The sequence below is a fragment of the Heterocephalus glaber genome, unplaced genomic scaffold (assembly GCF_053883595.1).
Source record: "Heterocephalus glaber isolate CG9 unplaced genomic scaffold, H.glaber_assembly_v1.0 deba00001504, whole genome shotgun sequence".
NCBI lineage: Eukaryota > Metazoa > Chordata > Mammalia > Rodentia > Bathyergidae > Heterocephalus > Heterocephalus glaber.
This window is the reverse complement of record NW_028258324.1, coordinates 60,823,901-60,844,569: the sequence shown is the minus strand read 5'-3', so window position 1 is coordinate 60,844,569 and position 20,669 is coordinate 60,823,901. Positions and strand designations below refer to the sequence as shown.

At 44.8% G+C, this 20,669-nt stretch overlaps 1 protein-coding gene across 2 annotated transcripts in view; it reads right to left on the bottom strand.

Moving 5' to 3' along the window:
* Apod (apolipoprotein D) overlaps positions 1 to 20,669 on the bottom strand; it is a 29,873-nt gene that overhangs the window by 2,053 nt on the left and 7,151 nt on the right. Inside the window, exons 2-6 of one of the 2 annotated variants that reach the window (XM_087185956.1) lie at positions 19,474 to 19,588; positions 15,335 to 15,570; positions 11,758 to 11,895; positions 4,961 to 5,082; positions 1,411 to 1,499 (exon numbers count right to left, since the gene is read on the bottom strand). In XM_087185956.1, the coding sequence (XP_087042082.1) occupies positions 1,411 to 1,499; positions 4,961 to 5,082; positions 11,758 to 11,880 (334 nt within the window). In that variant the 5' untranslated portion in view covers positions 11,881 to 11,895; positions 15,335 to 15,570; positions 19,474 to 19,588. Of the gene's footprint in view, positions 1 to 1,410; positions 1,500 to 4,960; positions 5,083 to 11,757; positions 11,896 to 15,334; positions 15,571 to 19,473; positions 19,589 to 20,669 lie in introns of those variants that run through there. The other variant, NM_001279841.2, reaches the window with a different exon arrangement.

Sequence of the window (20,669 nt, the reverse complement as noted above, 5' to 3'; positions counted from 1 at the left end):
GCCCTGCTGCTCATCCCACGTAAGCCCCCAAACCCCTGCTCTAGGCTGTTTATCCAGCCATCTCCCAAGCCCTCCTCTCCACTTGGAACAGCCATGCTTTCCCACCATCTCCTATACAGCTTATAAGGCCCAGTGCCAACATCTGAGCCCTCAGAAACCTCTCCCTGCTCAGCTTCCCCAGCAAGCAGCTCCTGCCTTTTTTTTTTTAGCTCCTGCCCAAGGCTGCCTTCTGAGGACTGAGCAGAAGGTATTTAACCTTCACTCGCATCCTCCATGCCTTTTGCATCCGTGTCATGGGAAAATCTCAGTTGAGAATTTGGAGACTCTGCCCCTAATTAGATCAGTGCCCGCCCACTCAGCCCTTCTGTGTGTCAACTTCCTTCAGTAAGAGTGACAAGAATCACTACTGTGACAAAAGCCCTTAACAGTTCTTGGACATGCCCTACTAGGTTTATCTTCACCACACTGGGTGGTCACCCCCGGTTTGTGCATGGGACGTATTTGCTCATAGTTGCGTGTGTGGGAAGCTGTTTTCTCCTCCCACATTCCTTTTTTCATTTATAAACAAGAACTTCCTCCCTGCCCCGCACTAGGGATTCCAAGGGGAAGGAAGATAGTAAAGATGAGGACACTGGGAGTGATTTCTCTTGCAACGGGTGACTTCAGTGTCTCCCCTGCAGTGGAGAGAGAGGTTCCGATGGTGCTTTCAACATTAGAAAGCCTCACAGGGGGCTGAGGATTTAGCTCAGTGGTTCTGCTGCCTGCCTCGAAAGCGTAAGGTCCCGAGTTCAATCCCTGGTACAAAAAAGAGCAAGCAAGCAAGCAAGCAAGCCAGCCAGCCAGCCAGCCTCACAGGCTTGAGCCAAATTCTCCAGTGTGACTACATCAGCTGCAAAAGTGACATTGGATGCTTTCCTCACCTGCTGCATCCATTCTCCGTGTAGCTTAGAACTCAGAGGGCAGATGCCTCATTAAATATTTCTCAAAATCCCAACAGTGTGACTAGAAAACGGCAAAAGCAGGTCTCAAAGTGGCCTTCACTCCTGTCATCTCTTGCCCTCAAGCTTCTGCTCATGCTAGTTGTTTCGATAATGCTACTCATTGGGGGCCTCAGTTTCCCCTGGGAGAAATAAGACTGGATCGAGCCTCCTACTGCTCTTGCCCTGAGTGTTTCCTTTTTGGCATCACCCACTGAACACTGATGATAGTTTAAAGGAAATCTGGTTGCCAGCCAATATCCACACGGGAACACATAGGAACACATCTCAGTGGCCAGCACAGTGCACGGCATGTAGTAGGTCCTCAACAATTGGATACTGAGTCCTTATGGATGGCACTCAGATGTGACAGGGGTACCCCAGGGCCCTCACCTTCCATCCCCGAAACTTCCTGACAGAAGTGGCTACTTACGCTGGAAAAACTTAACTCCTAGTTTGGCGGGGTCTGTGATGTTGCTCTGGGTGGCTTCACCTTCAATTTGATTCACGGTTCCATCAGATCTGTAATGAGTAAGAAGCAAAACAAAGAAACAAATACCTCACTGAAAAACAAAACTCAATGAAAGGCAATATTTGGGCGATTAAGGATAGTGGTGGCCAACACGGAGATTTCCGGTGCTTATTTCCTGTCCTTTCCTCTGTGACTGAGACCAAGGGGAGGAAGACAGCCATGGAGTGATGAGAAGTGACATTAGAGTGCTGTGGGATTGGAGGCCTGTTAGGCTCTTGCACTTCAACACTGGTTTTTTGGATTGTCTGTGGTGGCCTGAAAGAAGACGTCCTGCTCCCAGGCTCCAAGAGAGAGGAAGTAAAAGCAAAGGAAAAACTAAACAGAACAAAGCAGGATACAAAGAAGACAGAGGGACAAATAAGGAGGAACTTGATCACTGAAAATAACGCAAAACAGGGCAGGAGTCGGGAGTGCCATAGCTTTTCCCTCTTTGGGCCTCAGGACATCATGTGACATCATCTGTCCCACAAGGGGCCTGAGCTCTGAGACCCTTTCCATGTCAGCAGCCATCTGAGATTCATAGGCCAGCTAAAAGCAGGCAGCAAGGACACACTGACCTTGCCTCAGTGATTCCCAGGTCAGCCTAGACCTCTTTGACATTAAATGTGAAGAAATGCCACCTGACACATATAATTGGCAGTGTCATTTCTTTCTTAGCAGTATACTTAATGGTGGCTCATCTCAAAAGTGGTGATCTTAGGTGGAATGAAATGCCTTCATCCTTTTGAATGGATCTAGCTCATTTCTGGCTAACACCCAATGACCCTGTGAAGCCGAGAACAGAGAAGGGAAGATGCTCAGGCTTCAGGGTTCCCTTCTAAGAGAGCTTACAGAGGAGCTCCTGGTCAGCCAGTCCTCAAGAGGGCAGGCAGAGTAAAATTAGAGCAATCATGTGTACAAAAGCCCGAAGGTTAGTGCTCTGGTTAGCGGTGTTGGATGTCCTAGAAACAAGATAAGTGACAGGTAAGGGAGGCTGGGAAATGTACTGTGATACTCACAAATGCATTGTCTCTTTGTCACCATGCAGGGCTGCTGACAGTGCCCTGCTCTCTCACTTGGCACTCAGACAGCTGGGGACAAGGTCTGTTTCTATCTGCATACAAAGCATCAAACCAGGCTCTTTCAATGCCCCCCCCCAATCATTTGTGTTTTGTTCTAGAATAGTTTTCGAAATGTCAGGCTCTTATCACAAACTCACTACTTGTTCATGGGGAAGTGCATTTATATTTTCAAGGGTGGCAGCAGGTGGCCATGGAAAGTCTTTTTGTGTGTATGTGTGTGAGTGTGTGAGTGTGTGTGTGTGTGTTTACCGGGGATTGAACTCAGGACCTTGCACTTGCCAGGCAGGTGCTGTGCCACTGAGCTAAATTCCCAGCCCAAGTCATATTTGCTAAATGGTTACTACATGCCCAGTGGTGTTCTAAGAGCTTCATGCGTATTACCTCATTTAATGCTTAATTGGCGCCATGGGAAGAGCCCGTTATTATTGCCTAGAGAATGATCCTAACTAACCTACAATCGCACACTAAATAGCAGAACCAGGACTGGAACCCAGGCAGCTGAACTCGAGAGCCTGAGCTCTTCTTCGTCTTCCCATGCTTCCTGGTTCTTGACACTCAAGTTCTCTAACACTGGCTGAGAATTCTGTTGCTCTGACCCCCTGCCTCATCTTCTGCTCATTCTGCAGCCCTCTTGGGAGGGAGGAACTGTACTGTTTTCTGGAATTAAGAAACTTTTGTTCATGAGCTGTGTGTCTCAAACAAGTGTAACCCTGGAGGCAGAGCAACCCAATACCCACCATAGAGTTAAAGAGGATTCCAGGTCAACTCCAAAGGAGAAGTGGGCATCCTCATAGGTTTGAAGTCTGTATTGTTGACTCCTGGTCTTAGAATGGGACAAAAAATTTGAAATGAGGTCATTGCAACTTTGGGCCCCTCTGTGGTTTGGACAGTTGTCCCCTTAAGGTCTGTGTGTTAAAGGCTGGGTCTCCAGGGTGATGCTGTTGGAAATGGGGGGAACCTTAGTAGATGGGGCCTGGAAGGATGTCCTTAGGTCACCGCAAGTGTGCCCTTGAAGGGAAGTGTGGGTCCCTCACCGCTTCCTGTTTCTTTTCTACTTCCTGGTTCCTGAATGGATGGTTTTCTCCGCTACACACTCCCACCATGAGGCTACCCACACCAGAGGCCCAAAGAACATTGATCTTCAGTGGGAGCCTCCAGAACCATGAGCCAAAATAACCTTTTTTTCTTTTTTCTTACTTGGCCCAGGAATTTCACTACAGTGATGGACAGACAGCTGGTTATTTCCATGTCTATAAAATTCCTGTGAGGCCTTCTGGTCATCTCAATCCCTGTAGCCCTCCATGAGGCTCTGGAATGGCTGGATCTCTCTTTGACTCCCTTAAGAGCCCTACTTTGTGCTCTGGCTTATTCAGGGCCAGGGGGTTCTGGCTCACAGAAGCCAATGAGTGATGGGACAGCCACAGGACACCTCTATCAGCCCAGGAACTTCTCAGATCCCATAGGGACAGGAAGGACAGCAAGGACAGCCTTTTTTTTTTTTTTAATCTATGTTCTGATCTCTTCCCCATCTCACTTTTCCTGGGTTCGAATCCCAGTTACATCACTTATCAGCTGTGTGACCCTTGGACAAGTTACTTCTCTGAACCTAAAATTTTCATTCATAAAAATGAGGTTTATAATAGCACCTACTTTGGGGTTGCTATGGGGTAAATGAATACATATTCCTGTATAAACATTAATACAGACACATATATAGCCACATGGTACATGTATATACACACAAAGAATAATGCCTTGCACATAGGAAAAGCTTGGATATGTTTGGTGGTGCTGTTGTCTTTGTTGATGGAGGATGGTAGAAAAACTTTTCCCTGGGACACTTTTTAAGTTTGTTTGCTTTCCAAAATGTAAATCTTTGCATCAAATATCAGTGTGAGAAGCCCTCCATGATAGAAATGTGCACTTCTATAGGATATTCTGTTTACACAGCCTAGGGTATGCATATGTATTACAGGCATTTGATTCTTGTTTAGGAAGAAAGAGTTTCCTAGTAGGTAAAACTGCATGGAGATGGGATAAGCTGTTGCCCTCTGTGAGGCGATGAACAGAATAGCTTCTCTCTCTGTTTGGAGACCAGACAAGGTGGTCCCAAGGTCCTTTGCTAACAGAGACTCTGATTTGCAGTGAGGGGGGAGCTCTGTGGGTCCCTGGTGTCTCTCCTAGGGTCTGGCAGGCAGGAGATGCCCAGGAAGTGGTAAAGAAATGAATGAATGAATGCTTTCTAGTCCTAAATAAATGAGTGTCTTTTAGTCCTGACTGTCCCTGCCTGGCCCTGGTGACAGCCACGTCCTCCCCAACTCCGACCTCATGGGCACCCAGTCACACCAGGACAGCACTGCAGCCGGGCTCTGGATGGCACAATTACTCACCTCAACTCCTGGTTTAGCACTTTGATGTTTCCATTTTCTTTTACTGAGTAGTTGGCCTGGATACAGTTTCCTTTCTCAAAGCTCACAGGGATCTTCTCAATTTCGTACCATCTTCCAAGATACTGCAGAGGCAACAATAAAAGATCAAAACCCTGTGGCTCTCTGGGGACCTGCAAACTCTTCCCCATTGTGTCTTTCAGAAGCAGAGCCCTTTCCTGGGGAAACCAGGTAGAATGGGCCACATTGTTCCCAGCGGCAACCCAGCACCACGTTGATTCCAGTGAGTATTAGCGAATGGGATGTGTGGGCACTGGCTGAATGCTGCATTCTATTCCGAAAGGGTGCTTTATTTAGACATGTTCTCAGGGTCCTGTTCAGCCTAAATCTTGTGAAATTCTAGACTTCAAAAGGAAGAGATTTGTCTGGATGGTGTAATGTGCAGTGGACCCTTGACTTACAAACTCAATTCATTCCCAAGAGCTGGTTGTAACTCAAGTCAGTCAATTGAAGGCTCAGGCTCCTCTACACAGCCTTCAAAGTCTCTCTCCTGTACACAGGCAGATCTCAGTGTCCTTAGAGAGACATCGGCCCAGGATTTCTCACTTAACCCCACACAGGAAAGGATGTTGTAATGTTCCTTCCAGAACTCTTTAAGGGTTAAATCTATATCTGAGACCATGTGGAAGCACAGATGGCTGGCATTTGTGCTGTAACTCAAGACTTTGTTTGTATGTTAAAGCTAAAATTCTGGTCAAAGCCCAAGTTGTTTGTATGTCAGGCTGGTCATAACTTGAGGGTCCACTGTACCTTTTTATTGCAAACATTTTGTGAGCCTACAAGGTCTCCTTGAATTTGGAGCAAAATCAGATGGGAGTGCTAGGAGATCTGGCTTGGCTGAACTTTCCTCATGTGACCCCAAGCAGGGAGTTGGTCACAAAAGCCTTCAGCAGGTGCTCAGGCTGGAGGGGACATTTATCTTTGACTTTAAGCTTCCACTATGCCCATGAAGGGAGGGGACAGACACCTTTGCACTGCCACACACACCTCACACACACTGTACCAATTTACAGCCTCTGGCAGTTTGGCAAATTCTACAACACTGAAAATACACGTGCTCTTTGGACCTAGCAATTTCACTTCTGACAATGCATCTCCCAATAGAAACAGCGATGCATGGGTGAGGCCATTCATTTCAATACTGTTTGTAAGAGTAAAAGACAGCAAATAGTCTAAATGAGCATTAAATAAAGGATGGTGCATTCACTCAATGGAATTTTGCAATCTTTTCTAAAAAGAGTGATAAACAATCACTTCAAAGATACAATGAAAAAAAGAGCCAGGTACAGAATGGTGTCTCTATTAGCCCACCTTTGGTCTACAAATGGGGAAAGAGCTTATTGTATTGGCCTTTGGTTGCTGCTAAATAATAATCATATGATAACGCTACATAATAACTCACCACAAGCTTAAAACAGCACGTGTTTATTGTCTTTACTTCCGCAAGCCAGAAGTCTGGCCCAAGCCTCACTGGACTAAGGCTGAGATGTTGGCTCTGTTCCTTTCTGGAGACCCCAGGGAGAATCAGTTTCCTTGCCTCTTCCAAGATACAGAGCATTCCTTGGCTGGGGACCCCTTTCCTTCTTTTGTAAAGTTAACAAAAGCTGCTCAAACTCTCCTCATATTGCATCTCTCCAGTTCATCCCTTTATCAAACCTCTGTACCATAGCTCAGAAGGGTTCTCTGTTTCTAAGGACTTAGGTGAATAGATTGGTCCATCTGGATACCCAGGCTAATCTGGACATCTCAAAGCCCATTATTTAGTCACTTCTGCAAAATCTCTTTTTCCACGTAAAGTAACATAGTCACAGGCTCCAGGGACTTGAGCATGGACACTATGGGAAACTATTATTCTGTCTACCACCCTTGAATATGTATTTGTTTGTTTATGTATACATTATCTCCAAAAAGACACACAATACATTGTTTTCAATAGGTTGGTTCCTGGGAGGGAAACTAAAGTATACAAAGCTGGAATTGTATGCTCTTTTGCACTTGTAGTGGTTATTTTATATTATTTTATTTTGCAGTGCTGGGAATTGAACCCAGGGCTTCATGCATGCTAGGCAAGCACTCCAGTGCCAAGCTATACCTCCAGCCCTCTTTGGGACTTTTAGAATTTTGAACTATGAGTGTATATCTAGTCAAAAATCTTAATTGAAATTATTTTTGAAATTTAGAAATGAATCACTCAACAGAACAAGGCTAAAGAGATGCAGGCACCTTCAGAGTCAGAACATGGACCGAGAGGAAGCTGCAAACAGGGGGCAGTGTTGCTCCAGTCACATGGCCTGTGGCTGAAACACGCTCACATTCACCACCATAATTTTTCTCCTCTGCTATTAAAGCACCACTTTCAATTAAGACCACTGAATTTAACTCTCATCTAAGTTCCCTTCAATAAGGCAACTGGTTCCCCAGACATCCTCGAAAAGAGCTCTATTTTGTAATAGATTTAAAATTGTTCTTTTCTTGTTCAAATGACTTTCAGGCTCCACAGTTAAAACCAAGGAAGCATGATTTTCCAGAAAAGAGGAAATTCCAAAGTGAGAGGCTGAGTTTCATGTTATGTTTTTTCTTGGTCTCATAAGATTACTATAAAGCTGTCTTAATCTTTGGGTCTTGGTTTATCTATATAAGGTGAATTCGGTGTTTAAAAAGAATCCTAGAAAGTAGGAAGTAGAGCTATCTCTAGTTATGGATGCAATATTCTTGTATGTAGAAAAATCCTAAGGCATCTAAGAAAAAAAAACCTGCTTAGACCTCATGAATTTAGCAAGATTAACAGATTAGTGTATGAAAACCACATGTATTTATATACTGGCAATGAACAATCTGCAAATGGAATTTAAAAAATCTATTTATAGGGCTGGGGATATAGCTCAGTGGTGCCTCACCTGCCTGGCAAGTGCAAGGTCCTGAATTCAATCCCCAGTACGGGGTGTGGGGGGATCTATTTACAATAGCATCAAAAGAATAAAATATTTATGCATAAATTTAACCAAAGAAATGCAAAACTTATATCTTGAAAACTCTATAATGTTATTAAAATCAATTAAAGAAGATTAAGTTAATGGAAAAATAGCCTGTGTTCAATGAATTGGAAGACAATATTGTTAAGAAGACAATATTCTCCTAAATTGTTCCTTAGATTAATACACTATCAAAATTGCAACTGGCTTTTCTGTAGAAATTCATAAGATAACACTAAAATTCACATGAAAGTGTGAGGGACACAAAATAGAATAAAGTTGGGAGACTCATATTCTGACTTAAAAACTTATTACAGTGCTATAGTAATTAAGACTGTCTAATATTGGCCTAAGTATGGGCATATAGATCAATAGAATACAATTGAGAGCCCAGAAATAAACCCTCACATACATGGTCAACTGATTTTTTTTTTTTTTCCCTTATCAGGGATCGAACTTGGGTCCTTGCGCTTGCGCAGCAGATGGCAAAACCACTGAGCTAAATCCCTGGCTCCACGGTCAACTGATTTTAATAAGGATATTAAAATTATTCAGTGGGGGAAATAATGATCTTTTCAATAAATGGAGCTGGGACAACAGGAGATCCATATGCGAAAGAAAGAGGTTGGATCCTCATATCACACGTATTCAAATTTTAACCTAAAACGGATCAAAGATTTAAATGTAAGAATATAAGCTATAAAAATTAGAAATCTTTGTGAATAGATGAATTGGATTTCATCAATGGGAAAACCTGTGTGTGTGTGTGTGTGTGTGTGTGACTGAGGACTGAACCCAGGGCCTCATACATGTGGGTAAGCACTCTACCATTGAGCTACAACCCCATCCTTTTTTATTTTGCTTTTGTGAGACAAGGTCTTGCTAAGTTGCCCAGGTTGGCCTTGAACTTTTGATCCTCCTGCCTCGGCCTCTTGTGTAGCTGGGATTACAAGCATGTACCATTGTGCCTGGCTATGTGAAGAATTTTGTGTTAGGGGCAGGGATTTAGCTCAGTGGCACCACACCTGCCTCTCAAGCAAAAGGTCCTGAGTTCCATCCCGGGTACCGCAAAAGAAGAAGAAGGAGGAGGAGGAGGAGGAGAAGGAAGAGGAGGGGAGGAGGGGGAGGAGGAGGAGGAAGAAGAATTGTGTTTCAAAAGGCAAGTCAATAGAGTGAAAAATTCCACAGAAAATATTCCTAAATCACATATTTGATAAGGTCTTATAGTTAGAATAGAGGAAGAACTCAGATCTCAATAATGAAAATATAAATAACCCAATTTAGAAATGGGCAAATCTTTGACTTGTTTTCCTGGAATTCCATGTAGAATCATGTAGAAAACATTTAACCAATGGGCCGTCACCTTGGCAAATAAATGTTCACATTAAAAAATGACATAAAGGGGCTGGGGATTTAGCTCATTGGTTTCACCGACTGCTGCACAACCTCAAGGACCCGAGTCAGATCCCAGGTACCAAATAAAAAAAATGACATAAAAAAAACTTGAATAGAAGATATACAAAGGAGATGCACAAATGGCTAGTAAGTATATACAAAGATAATCAACCCCATTAGTCACTAAAGAAATTCAGATCGGAACCACAATGAGGTACCACTTCACACCCACTAAAATGACCATAACCAAAAGGACAACAATAAATATTGGTGAAGATACCAAGAAATTGGAATTATATGCTGCTAGTGAGAATGTAAGTGGTATAGATATTTTGGAAAATAGTACGACAGTTCCTCAAAAAGTTAAACATGGAGTTAACACATCAGCAATTCTATCCTCTGTTTATGCCCAAGAGAACCCAAAATGGAGGTCTCCCTACCCCTAAAACTCCTGGACCCTGAATGTTCATAGTGGCCTGATTTGTAATAGTAAAAAAAGTAGGAACAACGCGAATGCAAATATGAGTGGATAAATGCAGCATAATTGATGCAATAGAATATTATTTGGCAGTAAAAAGGAATGGAGGAAGGTGGCTGAGCTTTGCAAACATGATATTAAGAATCAGTCACAAAAATTACATATTGTATGATTCCATTTCTATGTATGCAATGTCCAGAATAGTTGGATTCACAGAGACAGGAGGCAGAGTGTTGGCTGCCTGGGGCCGGTAGGGTTGGAGGGTGGGGAGAGTGACTTTAATGGGCTTGGAGGTGATGAAAATGTTCTAAAATGGATTGCATAACTGGGAATATACTAAAAATCATTGAAAGCAAAAGCTGATTTAATGTCAATGATATGGTATACGAACTATACTCAATAAAACTTGTACTTTAAAAATTTGGTGTTAGTTCTCAAAGGACTTTTGTAAATACAGATCAGTTATAATTCCCAAAATGTCTGAGAAATACCTCAAAATTAAAATGTAACTCAAATTCTCTGGATCTTTTCTATTTGGGTTTTTTGTTTTGTTTTGTTTTGTTTGTTTTTATTTGAGAGCAGGTCTCCCTATGTAGTTCAGGCTGGTCTTGAGCTCACTATGTGGCCCAGGTTGGCCTCAAACTTGAGGCAATCCTCCCGTCTCACTAGTGCTGGGATCACAGGTGTGTACCAGCATGCCTGGCTTCTCTGGATCTCTTCTGTTGCTCCTTCTGTTCCCATCCCAGGAAGAAAGGTAATTCAGGGGGGAGCTGGTTATCTGTCTGTCTGTCTATCTATCATCTATCTCTCTCTGAAATGGGGTCTCGCTATGTAGTTTAGACTGGTCTTGAACTCACTTTGTAGCCCAGGCTGGCCCTGAACTCACAATGATCTTGTTTCCTCAGCCTCCCAGATGCTGGGATGACAGGTGTACACCACACCAGGCTCTAATAGATATCTTTTTAGTGTAGGTAGTAAGAAAGCCCTTGCAGAGTTCTGGCCTTTCCAAGGCTTTCGGAGTAACCTGGGATATCTTTTTTTTTTTTCTGTACCAGAGATTGAACTTGGGACTTTGCACTTGGGAGGCAGGTGGTGGAACCACTGAACTAAATCCCCAGCCCAACCTGGGGTATCTTGCACTATGGGGAAACCTCGTTTTTCACCTTGAACTTTTTAGCTGCATCAACTAGGGTGGCAGACATTCAGCTTCTCTCTCTGCAGAACAGGATAATAATACTGTAGCAGCCACAGTTAGTGTCCCACATGTCCGCGTTCTCTCCTGCAGCGGAAATTCCCATACACACTGCTCTCCATCCCTCCACCCCATCTCTCTTCTCCCAGAGGGCTTGGCCAGTGCCAGGCAGTCCCGGCCCCAGCCTGCTGGCATCACCGCAGGGCAAGTTGGGTACATTCTGCACATCTCTCCAGAGGCTCCCAGCCAGGATTGAGCCTCTCTTTTCACACTTTATTGCTTCTCTGCCTTCTGGGGCTCTGTTTCCCACGGCCCCTCCTGCTTCTGGAATCATCAGCCCAAACTGCCTGTCTCTCTCCCTACCCTGTCCTGACCTCAGAATCTGCTTTGGGGAAACCCAATTTAAGTTAGGCATCTTTCCCAATGCTTGCCATGGAGATTAAAGTAGGGTAATAAAATGGAGTCCAGAGCCCGGGGTGGTGGCGCCCACCTGTAATCCCAGAACTAGGGAGGCTGAGGCAGGAGGATTGATGCAAGTTTGAGACCAGCCAGGGCTACATAGTGAATTTCTGGCCAGCTTGAGCTACACAGCAAGACCCTATTTTAAAAAAACAAAGAAACAAACAACAAAAAACTAGAACTGCTGTGGATGCTTATTTGAACAAGACATAGGAAACACTTGGGAGGTTAGCCTTTACCATACCTTGTTCACGTCAAAATTCTCCTGCACCGGAGGGGTCGGGCACTTCCCCAAGTGGAATGCTTGTCCCTCGGCCTCTGCAACAAGGCCCGCCAGCGCGGAGAGTAGCAAGAGCATCGTCACCATCCTGGGGCTGGGCAGCTGCAGGAGACGCACAATGACACAAGGACAGAGAAAATTTCTTCATCCTGAGTCCAGAGCCTGTGCTCTCTGGGGACACCTATCTGACTGTCCCCGCTGTGTGAGCCTTGTACCCAAAGCCTTTGTCCTCACCTGACACCCCCATGAGTCACCCATAGGACCCGGAAGTGTAGCTCAGTAGGTTCTTCTTGAATGAACAGAAACAGTATGTGTGTGTGTGTGTGTGCGCGCGCGCACGCTTGTGTGTGCTTGCACGTCCATGTCTGGGGGAGATAGGTAAAGGGGGAGACTTGCCTTCCAGCAATCTAAGAAAGAAAAAACCAAAACCAAACTAAGCACAACATTAGGTCCCACACCCCACTCCTGCCCCATCTTGCTGGGCTGTGCTACCAACCCAAGGACGTGGCCTAGAAACCTTAACGGGGCAGTGTGTCCGGGACCCCAAGGTTAGCCCAACAAGGTTCAAATTCTCCCTCTGCATGTACAAGGTACAACTGTGTCCACGTTATACCTGACTTTCTTTATGTATAAAGCAGAAATAATAATCATGCCCATATCGTGAATGTTGATGAGAATTAAATGAGATGATATAGAGCTAGTACTCAGGGTAGCATGTGACACAGAGACATGCTCAGTAAATGCTAATTATTGTTATTATGAAAAGCAGAAACGGGATGCTATTTTCTGAATTCCGGCCCTCCCCCATACAGGGGATTGAACTCAGTGTGGTGGTGGGGTGGGGTCCTCTATCACTGAGCTACCATCCCCAGCTCTTAGTTTTTATTTTGAGACACTAAGTTGTCCAAGTGGGACTCAAACTTGTGATCCTCCTGCCTCAGCCTCCTAAGTGCCTGCGCCATCGTGCCTGGTTCTGAATTTTAAAAATTATTATATTGAGGGTATTATATTGAGGGTAATTTTCATAGATGAAGTACATTTAACCACAGAAGAACAGTCGGCTGTTGGGTAACTAACTGTGTGATACACATTTCAGGGCTCCTCTGGTGGCAGTGGCTTGCTGCTGGCTGTGCAGGTTAGGGCTGTCCTTTGTCCCTCCCTGTCACTTTCTCTGAGTTGTTTTTGGCCTGTTCCCTTCCTTGTGACTCCTGCCTGTTGCTGCACATAAGCTATTTCCAGCTCTCAGCCTCTCTCCCTGTGATGAAGAGGGCTGAGTCAAAGCAAGCAAAATGTTCTCAGATCTGAGCATTTAAAAGGATGTGTCATAACAGGAATAATTATAACCACTTTATTATGAGCCTCCGAGCCTCCAAATAACTTGAATAATCAATAGCTTTCCCTGGAGGTTTTGTTGCCTGAATTTCATGGGAACAGTTATGTAATGAGGGAAAGCTGGTGGGAGGTTGAGGGTGGCCCTGAGGTTCATCTTGAGCTCATCCGGGACACGACCACCTTCCTTAGTCTCAAAGATTCCATTTCCCACCAGCTTCCACCACCATGTAAACAACATCTGTCTCTTAACCTCCTGGAAGAGAAGATTTTATAGAAATCTGTCCAAAACCCACAAAACTTTGCATTCATCTTCAAGAGAAAATTCTCCGAATTCCAGGAGCCCTGCCCAAGTATTCCCAACCTGGGGCTTGCCCAGAGCATTGGACCCCAAGGGATGGCACAGGAGACGGACATTCTACAAGGTCCCCCGAATAGACAGGACCTTGTAAGACCTCTCCCATTCATTCCCCACCCTCACAGGTAGGCAGATGGGGAAACTGAGGCCCAGCATGGGGCTTTGCTGGGCCTGGGCCCATCTCCAGCTCTCTGCCAGAAGCACCTGGTTCCTCCTGCTTCCCCCAACCTTGGCACCTTTCGCTAAATACTGACAACAAAAGTCAGTTCGGTGTCTCACCCTGACAAATTACAGATAAGATTAATTAATAATTTATTATGTGGGGTTTTTTTTTTGGTACCGGGGATCGAACTCAGGACCTTGTGCTTTCGAGGCAGGCGCCGGAACCACTGAGCTAAATCCCCAGCTCAATTAATAATTATCTTATTACAAAAAAATTTTGCTTGGCTGAAACATGCTCTTTTGCTCAGTAGGAGGCTTTCAAGGACAAGGTTGCTTCTCTTCTACGGATGACTCCTAGTTGCAGGAGTTCAGTTCCTGGGGTTAAAACTGCTTGCAAGAGGAATGCTGGTTCCATACATGTTTTCTATGCTCCTTCTATTCTGATTCAGCCAACATTCACTGAGCATGTTATTCACCCTGTGTGTGGCCTTGGGTAAAATATGCATTACCTATGACATCTATTTTCATATCTTCTTCTGATACCTCTAGGAAGACTATCCCAAGGAAGAGTTTACTTTTTAAAAAATATAGAATTTAAACATAATTTTAATTAAGTATGAGATAATTTAAGACTAATTCTTCTAAGGCTGCAGAGTGTCCAGCCTTGTCAGGTGCTGACTGCGAATGAACCGCTGCTCCTGGTCTGAGCCTCCCCGCGGGCAGCCTAAGAGTGCTCTGTGCTGAATTGCACAGTGTCCCACCTGGAAGCCACCTGCACTAATGTCCTCCTTGTCCTCCCTGAGGTTAATTTGCCCAGGTTACTTCCTAGTCAATAGTGAAGACTGGTAAATTTCAGTCCCAGTCTCCCAAGAGCACCTGGGTATTATGGTGGACCTCAAGGAATCGCAGAAGAAGATGTTGAGATTTTACATAAGATAAAATATAAAAAGTATGTTTCCACAGGTAAATATGCCTTTAAAAAAACCATTTAGCCACAGAATCTAGTAACAATCCTATCTTTTCTACAAAATATATTTTCTTTTTCTTTCTTTCTTTCTTTCTTTCTTTCCTTCCTTCCTTCCTTCCTTCTTTCTTTCTGTTGTCCTTTTGAGACAGGGTCTCACTATGTAGTTCAGGCTGGCCTTGAACTCATGTAGGCAGTCTAGGCTGGCCTTGAACTTTATGGTGATCCTCCTGCCTCAGTCTCCCTAGTGTTGGATTTACAGGGGTGCACCACCATGCTTGGCTTCAACAAAATATCATTGTGCCACATTGTTCAATATTCTACTCACCCAATCAGTTCCAGTTTTTGGTTGATTTTACTGTAATGCACAGCTGGATCACTCCTGGAAAGTTCACCTAGTGCGTATTGGTGCATGGAAATGTTCTCATTGTCTCTTTTGGTACAGGGAGGGCAAAGATCTTGGGGTGATTCAGCACTGGGCTCGGCCTTATCCTAGGCCTGTTGCTCAGCATAACCAGAACTCTGTCTTCTCATCTGAAAAGTGGCCTAGTGACACCTACCTTGCAAATTTAAAGGAAAATGAGCCTGCATTTGTAAAGCTACTGTACAAGCCCTCCATCAGTGAGAGTCATGATACACAGCTGCTGCAAAAGGGCAGTGGGAAACCATGCCGGGCTCTATTTTAAGCATCACTGATCATAAATGAAAATGAAAACTATAGTACCTACCTTTTCAAAAACCAGATGAAGGCAGTCTCCACATGCAGAGTCATTCAAATTGAGATGCCTGTGAGTAGCTTCTCCCAAGTTATTTTATAAGCTACCCTCAGGTCATTGGTGTTTGACAGTCACGCATGCCACACCCCCTGCGGTTCAGGGAGGCTGGCCTAAAAGCTCAGCTCTTTATGAAACAAAGATGGAATGTTGTGTCTGTCCCCTCCCCCAGTTTCCTTCACAGCTGCTCCCTGAAAAAGAAACAATGAGATATTGTATGGGAGAGAGAGAGAGGGAGAGAGGATTTTCATTCAAAACATCTTGCCCTATGGATTTTCTAATTTGATTTTTTTTTTTTTTCACTTAGAATGCACATTTAGGTTCTGGAAAGATGTGTTATAATATGATTTCAAATATCTGGTATTTATTTTTCCTTTTTGTGTAACTGAAACTCGCTGATCCTTTTCCCTGAGATGGAGCAGGGACTCCGCTCTTGTGGTCCTTGGCCTGGCACATGGCTCAGGTAAGAGCCAGGGTAAGGAATCAGAGTCAGCTTGCTGTGTGATCCAAGGCCAGGTCCCCATTTCTCGGAGCCTCAGTCTCCCCAGTGTGAGGCAGGTCATTGTGGTCACTAGAGCTGGATGTGGAAGGGACAGAGCAGTTCAGCAATGGGTGGGACTGAGGTAGCGAACATCAAAGGTGTCTCTGCAGCCCCTCTCTTTGTACCCTATGTGATGCTCCCAGTTTCACATTCTAAGCACCTGGATGCTGCTTGGGGCTGGGGCAGTGGGACATGGGTGTGAACTGAGAGGCAACTTTGGTTTTACCACATTAGCACATGCTACAGAGCAGAGGGATAGCCACAGGGCTGGCCTTTTGGACACCAGATGACTGGTGGTTTCTTTCTACTTCTACTAAATGGCCCGGCAGCAGAGACTGGCAAATAGACTAATTCAAGTGGCCTAATGAACATCCCAGCTTGAGTTACACAGATTAACTGTTAACTAGTCAGATTCACTAACCAGGCAACTACCAGATCAGGCCTCAGTGGGGTCTGCAGACACAGCTGTAGGATGAACTCTGGGGAGGCCACACCAGATGGGCATTTGCCTCTAACGCACATGCTCTCCCATGCACCCTGAGATTTGGATAGATGCCAACTGGTTTAAAGACCCTTCCTTCTTGAGCATCTGTCATCTTTTTGAAGATCCAGAGCCGAAGGTGTTAGGGACACATCAGGCGGTGGTTGATCACTGGGTGCTCGGCAGAAGAAGGAAGAGCTCAGGAGTCAGAACACATCTATTAGGTCACCAGACCCCGCTCACTTCCCAAGACCTAGAGGACGAGGCACTTTGAAGTCTCCTCTCCATGATGCTATAGCCACCTTGGATATGGCCTAATTATTGTCTTGATGAGTCATTATTTACGCAGGGCAACTGAGCCCATGAGAATCTCCCCACAGCTCAGTTAAGGAGGCTGTTTCATATTAGGGTTGGGGCAAGAGCTCAGGGCCATGAGCCAAGACGAGAGGGCTCTAGACCCACCTTGGCCACCAACTTGCTTCTAGCATTGCCAATGCCCTTCCTCCGCTCAGATCACAGCTGTACTCTCTTGCCACTTTAACATCCTGTGGCTGGGATGTGGGCCCTACTATGTGGGGGGTGGGGGGCAGGACCCCAGGCAGGGCAGGCAGGGCAGTCAGCAAGGAAGATGGAGAGGGGACCACACTACTGGGTGATGGGAATCTGCTGTTGTCTTTGGATGAAGCTGTTTATCGGAACCAGAAAATGCCAAACATAGGTTCTCTTTTGTCCACTAGGCTACTGTGGTCAGAATAATAAGAGTTATGCAACTCAGTGTGTGATTATCAAACCCATCTCATGGTCACAAAGAAAGAGCTATGAGCAAGCCAAGAGGCACAGACTCCCGAGGCAGAATTTGGAGGTTTTGCAAATTGCAAACAGTTTTCCTGATGAACTGTAGTAACCACCACTGGGCAGAAGAGATGGAGTTCAACTCCAAGTGCGTGTCATCCTCAGAGGGTTTGTTTTGATGCAGAAGAATTTCATCTGTGAGTTGTGTTCACTGCCCACCCTGTGAGCTTGCCCAGCAGAGTCCAGGGGACCCTGGGTGGATAGCACAAGATGACAGATATAGGAAGGGACAGTCCCTGATTCTATCAGACAGTTTATTTGTGTGATCCAAGTGGTCTGATTGATTCTTCCATCAGATTGCAGCACTGGTGTGTGTGTGTGTGTGTGTGTGTCTGTGTGTGCGCATGTGCATGTGTGCATGTGTATGTCCATGCCATGGTGACAGTGTGTTGTGTATGAGGAGCATTGCTGGTCAGCTAAGAGCTGAAAGCCCTTGGGTTTGGAAAAGAACCAGCCTCTAGTAGTTGATCAGAACCAGCCGGGATTTAGTGAGAGCCCCAGGAAAGACAGAAACGACCAGATGATTCCTGACAGGCTGCTCTGGGGATGAAGAGGACCCAGAAGTCACGCAGCCCACAGTGACTTGGAACCCAGACAGGTGCGCACAGGGCTCTGGACTCTTCCCTTGTCCAAGGCTCGTGCCCTCCATCCTCCTGCCTCTCAGGTGGCAGGTGTAGCTCCCTCCCTGCTCCCTGTGCCTCCCGGTTCCCTCCCAGGGCTGTCCTCCTTGCTCTTCACCCAGTGTTGCCTGGATACCAAGGATGAGAGGAAAGTGAACAGGCTGCCCCAGCTGAACTGTGGGTAAAATGAAGAAGAAACCTGGGAAGAGGAGAGGCGAGGAAGAGCAGGGCTGTGACTCAGGAGCAGAAGTGAACTTGCCTCCTCTGACTCTGCATCCCTTCCTTTGGGAACCCTGTCTTTGTTTTGTAACAGTCTGCTCAGTCCTTGTTTTTCCGGTGGGACCATATCCATCCTCCACCTGATGGATTAGGAAAGTGCCTTGTGGTAGACTAGATTCCTAAATAAAATTCAATTTCTCATGCTTGTAAACAATAGAGAGAAATTGGCAGTGTTGAACATTAAAACCACCACCAAAGTAACTACAGTGAATTGTTGGAATGCAGTGTGATCAAAATATATGGTGAATGTTTGCTTTAAAAAAATATTTATTACAGAAAAAGGCACATTGCGCTAAGACGCTTCATCATACCCCCTTGCTTTGAACACACTTATCCCATCATTCTTGCTATTTTCTGCAGCAGCTCTGGAAGTCCTCTTTCATGAGTGTCTTTAGTTAAGCTATTCTGGTTGCCTCGATGTCTGAATCAATTCAAAATGTTGACCTTTCATGCTCATTTTGATTTTGAGGGAGAGCCAGAAGTTGCATAGTGCCAGATCTGTGTAAATAAGATGAGTGAACTCCAGTCCTTGAGTTTGCACAGCAGGCGGCAAAACCACTGAGCTAAATCCCCGGCCCACACCATCATGTTTTTAAAAGCTTGCCTTTCTGTTGAATGGCCCTTCAGCAGTAGCATTCACTGTATTTCTGATCACACCACGTAAAGAGTCTTAGGAAAGAGTACTCTCAGAACTGCTTCAGAAAGTGGCAAGAACATGAGATAAGAGTGTTCAAAGCAAGGGGGAGGATTTTGAGGGTGATTCGTGGGAATGCGTTTTTTACTCTAATAGATTGTTTAAAAAACTTAAACATTCACCATAGTTTTCTATCAAACCTGGCACACCACACCTTGAGAGCTCATTCTTGGGCTGTCCTTTGCCTGAGAACACTGAGGAGTCCCTGTTCCTGTCCAGGCCTCTGTCTTAGCTGGCCTCCTCCCAAGTGCTCCCTCAGAACTCACCCATGTCCCTGCTTAGAGGTCACTTTTCTTTAAAAGAACTTCCTGACCTTTCAAAAATAGCATTGTTGTCACCCCCACTTCACTTGCTTCATTATAGCTTTATTACAGCTTCCCTTGAAATGATGGCCTTTGTCCTCCTGTGCTTCACACTGATAATAAGCTCTATGAAAGGAAGGGGTTGTCTCCTGGCCTTACTGCTCTGCCCGAGTGGCTGGAGCACACAGTAAGTGACTAATAAATACTCATAAATTGAATGCATATTCTCCCAAGAGTTTAATGCATATTCTAAGATGTAGAAAAAGAACTAGGGGTGATATTCTGGAAATTTCTATTTGAATTATTTTTCTGGGAAAGTACTAACCTGTAAGTTTGTGTCCTTTTTCCCTAATCACAGTTATTTCCTAGAATTGCCGGTTATTGAAGAGTATACCATCAGCCTTTCTTCAACTTCACAGAGACAGCATTTCCCAGTAACTCTGCCAAAAGATAAAATCACAACAAATTTAAAGACCCTGGTTGGTTTTTATTTGCAATTCTAGAATTCTGTTTTATAGAACAAGGGTTCCAATGAGCTGAGCAAAGATTGGTTTTCTAAACAGAAAAGGCTGAGGAAACAGAAACAGAACGGAAAGGAGATTGGTCATTTCAAAGTTTCTTTCTCTTTTTTTTTGGTACTGGGGATTGAACTCAGGACCTTTTGAGGCAGGCGTGGTGCCACTGAACTAAATCCCCGACTCAAAGTTTCTTGGCTTATAAAAGTTAAAAGCTGAGGGTACTTTCTTATCATGCTGGCAAAACTAGCCTGTTTGGGGATTTGTCCTGTCCCTCCCTCCTCTCCCCTTCCTCTGCCCTTCCTCTGCCCTTCCTCTCCATCTTCCTCCCTCCCTCCTGTTGTCTTGGAAAGTCAGATAAACAATTTAGTTCGGGTTGCAGCCTCGCACTTAAGCAGGAGCGACTCCATTTTGGTTTTATCTGTTGGGCCCAGTGCAGGTGCTCAGTTCAAACCTGTGGCCTCCTATAAATTTTATTTTAAAACTCTCAACAGTTTTCAGTAGAGATGCTGTAAAAGTTTCTAAGTGTGCAAGTTGGTGATCCTTACATCTGTCTTATCTCTCAGCACTGAGTAACTGTGCAGCAGAAGGTACTAGAATAATATAATCAAGACCCTATAGTGAAATTAATGTGTTTTTTTCCTCCTGTAAAGGTTTGAGTCATTCTCTTGCTTTAGTAAAAGTCTAAAAACCAAAGAGCACATCCTTTCTTTTGAGACTGGGAGAAAGCCTAAATAAACCCTCCAGCTTCATCAATGATTTTGGAAGTCACTTGGTTACACAATAAAGTAAGAGACTGCTGTTAGCTTTGCTGTGAATGACACTGCTGGGGCATGGACACCTTGATAATGATTTTTAAGAAATATTTTAGAGATTTGGAGATAGCATTATCTGACTCAAATGGGTTGACTCCTCTGAGCCCTTCACGTGGACCTGCACAATTGTGTGATGGTAGACCTCTGTCACCAGAGAGCCAGACACTGCCATGCCATCTTCCTACTAAGAA